Source organism: Nicotiana attenuata, unplaced genomic scaffold (assembly GCF_001879085.1).
Source record: "Nicotiana attenuata strain UT unplaced genomic scaffold, NIATTr2, whole genome shotgun sequence".
In the NCBI taxonomy this organism is placed as follows: domain Eukaryota; kingdom Viridiplantae; phylum Streptophyta; class Magnoliopsida; order Solanales; family Solanaceae; genus Nicotiana; species Nicotiana attenuata.
In genome coordinates, this window is record NW_017673345.1 from 20,507 (window position 1) to 24,861 (window position 4,355).

Here is a 4,355-nt window from a genome sequence, read left to right on the forward strand (position 1 = left end):
CATCAATATTTAATGCTACATTATTGCCTTTGATTTCTTGAGTATTGATTATATGCCACTGCTATCAAAATATACCTACATAGTATTTATTGCACTTTTGAGAACTCCATCTTTGGGATAATATTGTTAGCTAAGATTAACCCTCATTTATATAAATTTAATTAGTTAAACCAAGACCTATATTTTTTGGTCAAACATAAGTATCTAACAGGAAAATGTAAGGGCATTAGCTGTGGTTTTTGCCTCATCTCCTACCAGGAAGAAAGAGCTGAATAGAAGAGATTTTCTTTCCTTTTATCTACAGAATCCAGTGCTTGGTGAAAGTAACAACACCAGTAGAAATGTATGTTCACTGTTCATGTAAGATTTAGGATTTTGTTTTTTTTGCTTACAGTTTTAGGGTATATGACAAATATTGTGTTTTTACAACATTGTCAACAGGGAAAGACAGAATAGAAGGTCATTCAATTTCTATCTGTTGTGGGATGTCCTCTGCTTGGTCATCACTGGCCTCGATTTCTTCTGCTGTAATTCCAGAGGCCTCAACTGTTCTAGCAACCCATTCCTTCAGAGGATCTTCATTCAAATCAAGTCTTAGAAGGCCAGCAAATATCCCTCCCGCAAAGGCAACAGGTTCCTGCATATTTAGGGTGAAAGAGTTTCACATGAGAAAGCTTGATACAAGTGTCTTCACATTTCTTATTGAAAGAGGAGAACGGAAGGAGAATGACATGGGATTTTCCAAGCAATTAGAGACCGGATCATCATTTAAACAGACGTGAATTTAAAGCATTAAATCTTAATGCATAATCTTCTTTTTCTTATTTATCTATGTTCCCTCTTTTGATAACATTATATTCTCCAGCTTTTCCACTACTACATCCTTCAGTAAAGAGGTTATACATGGGATTTGTGCAACTACCTATGATGTTGGAAACGACTAGATGAGTTGTTTTGCCCCCACAATGAAGGTGGAGTAATAATCTAAGCCTCCAAATGCATGTTATTAAAGACGAAAAGTGCAAAAAAGCTCTAAGGTTTGTTGGAGCTTCAAGTGCAATGCGCAAATAAAGGGTGAGCTTTAACGAAGAAAGGCATAAATGGAGAAAAAATCAAGACTATTAATTATAAGCATGAATAACAATGTATGGATAAAGAAATTGGAAAAGAATTACGATAAAATAAAATATCAATAGTGCTGCCTCTTCAAGATTACACTCATTGGCATGGAAAAGTATGCCTTCGAGCCTTGATGATGACATTGAAGCGCCAGCTAAGAGAGGCGAAGCACTCAACATGTTTTGTGCCTCGCTTCAGACCGTAAGCGCGCGCCTTTAACAAGACTGCCTTTTCCTATGGCTTTTCTTCCACTACACAGTCCATTAAGCTACATCGTTACATTCAAATTGGTTCAGAAAAGATTTTGAAGACAGAAATTTTGCTTCTTGAACGGTCCAGAGACATGTAGTTGTTTGCTACCATGTTTAAATAGAATACAGAAAAGCTTTTCCCTCTAATTTTGCTCTTACACTTTTATTTTGTAAAAGGTTTTCCTTCTCTCTTTGCTTATACTTGGTTAATTCTAAATTAGTTCTCTTCTTTCCTCCCCTGGATGACAAACAAACTACCAACCATCAACAAAATCTCGCAACTGCTTTTTTTAATTTAATTTGAAACTGCTGCATATCAATGCAAAGTGCCACTCATATTGTTTGCTGGGATGTTATATGGTGCAAAAGCTAGCTATATTAATAAGCCCAGATGTCATTAGCTCTGCAAATAGTATGATTCTGAGCCTTCTAGATATGAGAACAATGCAAATGGTGATGCCACAGCACGAACTTTACTATAGTGACATCGGACGATTTAGTTAAAAGCAATGTGGAACTGTTAAGTAAAGTTACATGGGCATAACTCTAAACAAAGTCACTGTGAGAGTGGCTTCTAGAATCTTTTAGTAAGTTTGTAATGAAAATCAGCATGATATCATTATCTCAACTTCTCAGAAGATGCAGCTGTCAGATTGTGAAGGAATTGCTAAGAAGAGAACTAGATGAGATGGGAACAATATCAACTCAATAAGCACTGCATCATCTCACATTACTCCGTCTCATGGCTGGTTGGCTTTTCAAAATCCCTTCACTTTTTGCCTTTTCAATCCTTTCTCACGTGAGACAATCGACCTTCCTCATCTGGAATTTAAAGTCAATAAACTTATTCTATCCAAGAATCCTTCAACCAATTCATGTGATTTTGAGGTTGCGGCTATATCCAAGACTTTGGGCGAGAGTAAATTGGCTATCCTAAAACCTGGTAGTAAGACCTGGATTTCCACTCATCTTCCTGTTGTACGCTCTAGTTTCTGTGATGTGATATACTACGACGAGAGATACTACGTTGTGACTTATGAAGGTAGGGTCTTGTCTATCAACAATAATACTGCTTCGCAATATGAGGAGATTGCACCAGCTTCAATTAATGAAGCTAATACTGATTTTAGAGAATTTTATCAGTAGAAGAAGGCTTAAGCACTGCATCATCTCACATTACAAAAAAAGGCTTTAGTAGAAGAAGAACTATTTAAGCAAAATTACTAATCAAATGTCTCAGATTTTTCGACCAAAGTTGAGCTTTAAAAAAAATATAGAAATCAAGATTTAAGAATTAATCTTAACTTCTGGGCCTCTGGCTATTATGATTAGAGTTCTTAACATTACCAGCAGGGCTGGGGAGTTCAACAATCTTTTTTCATGGTTTTTGGTGTATGCACTCTGCGTTGTGTTCTTAAATCCTTTGTATCAGTACAAAACGAATTGGCAATAACTACATGCTGCACTTCCATGTTCCATCCCTAAAACCAAATGAGTTACTCTTCCACCTTTTCCGGGGGAATGTCCGACATAAAATTAAATAGCTCACAACTAGCAGAACATGGGATCATGGGTTCAAGCCGTGTAGACAGTTTCTTGCAGACAATGTAAGACTGCGTATGATAGGCCCAATGTGGTCGGGGCCTTCCTAGACCATGTGTATAGCGGGAGCTTAATGCATCGGGTTGCCCTTTAACTAAATGAATTAGGTTAAATTTTCGTCTTAAAGTTAACTATCCCAGCATCAACTGCATGAGGCTCATTGCCAAAATCTGTAGAGTTTTTAAAGAAAATGGGACATCATCTATAGTAAATTGGAGTTCTTAAGCAGTCCATTGAAACCAACTCTAATCTAAGTCGGTTACATCACATCTTCAATCCCTGGGTCTGGCAGCTGATTAACAATTGCAAGAATAGTAGTCACAAGCTGGTCTAATTTCTAAGAAGCAGATATGGTAGCATCTTGTGTGAAATGAATGATTTAACTGAAAAACTCTCTACATAATTTGCAAAATATCTGGGGTTTTTTGTGTGGTGTGAATAAATACTGCATCATTTCGTGTACCAGGGTGGAACTGCAATTTTTTATGACAACACGGACAAAAATTACCAGAACAGACAGCAGTATTGTCAAAGTGAGATATCAATTGTAGAGTAATAGGACATCGATTGGGGGGGGGGGGGGTATTACCTTGAGAGCATCTTTGAGAATGGGTTCCTGGATTGGATTGAAGAAAAACGCATTGACCCGGAACCCAGTTGGCTTCACAAGCGCAGAGAATGTGGATGTTCTCGATGGTAACTGTTTCCCAAACACAGTAGCTTTCCATTTCCGCTGCAGTAAATTCGTCAAACAAATATTACTCACCGGAATTAGAGAAAGCAGAAGTAACAGTACAAATGGACATCGAGCAATGAAATTGAACTCCAACTTACTGTGGCACAAGCAGGTGATACAGAAGCAGCACAGTTCAAAACTATAGACATCTTCTTTGTTTCTTCTTCAGCTACTTGTTCCCTGAATTTGCTTCGATTAGCTGTGAGGATTGGAATGCTTATGCTCCAGAACTTTCCAGAAGGAGGTGTAACTAACAAAACGGGCAGGATTAATGCCACGATATTGGGCCGAGAAAATATAGGCCGAAGTGCAAGCCCAATCATACTAGACGGACCGGCCCAATGAGCCAAGAACACTGCCAAAATTTCACGGTATAGCCAGTTTTGGAACTGGTCAATCAAAAATAGCCAGCGTTTACCAAGTCAATGAAAAATAGCCACCGTTTTGCTGCAATAGAGACCGGTCCAGCATAATATACTGGAGTTCTGTGCACTCGTGTATGAACTCCAGCATATTATGCTGGACCGGTAAACTTTGCTGGCTCCAGTATAATATACTGGAGACTGGAGCACTGGTGCTCCAAACTCCAGTATATTATACTGGACCATTATACTAGCTGGAACTCCAGTATATTATGCTGGAGTTCT

At 38.2% G+C, this 4,355-nt stretch overlaps 1 protein-coding gene across 1 annotated transcript; it reads right to left on the reverse strand.

The window, feature by feature from the left end:
* Positions 1-269: 269 nt before the first annotated feature.
* LOC109216095 lies at positions 270-4,031 on the reverse strand. The gene is made up of 3 exons (XM_019380224.1): positions 3,807-4,031; positions 3,562-3,705; positions 270-637 (listed from the first exon to the last, which is right to left on the reverse strand). Exons 1-3 carry the CDS (start codon positions 4,029-4,031, stop codon positions 461-463), a joined length of 546 nt encoding a protein of 181 aa, XP_019235769.1. The 3' UTR covers positions 270-460.
* Positions 4,032-4,355: the final 324 nt, after the last annotated feature.

Excerpts from the sequence above, each read along its gene's own strand:
- LOC109216095 (XM_019380224.1), bottom strand. The coding sequence starts at position 4,031 with ATGATTGGGCTTGCACTTCGGCCTATATTTTCTCGGCCCAATATCGTG. Across the intron at positions 3,706-3,806 it reads TATCACCTGCTTGTGCCACA|CGGAAATGGAAAGCTACTGT; the intron begins GTAAGTTGGAGT and ends AATTTACTGCAG. Across the intron at positions 638-3,561 it reads TTCTCAAAGATGCTCTCAAG|GAACCTGTTGCCTTTGCGGG; the intron begins GTAATACCCCCC and ends CTAAATATGCAG.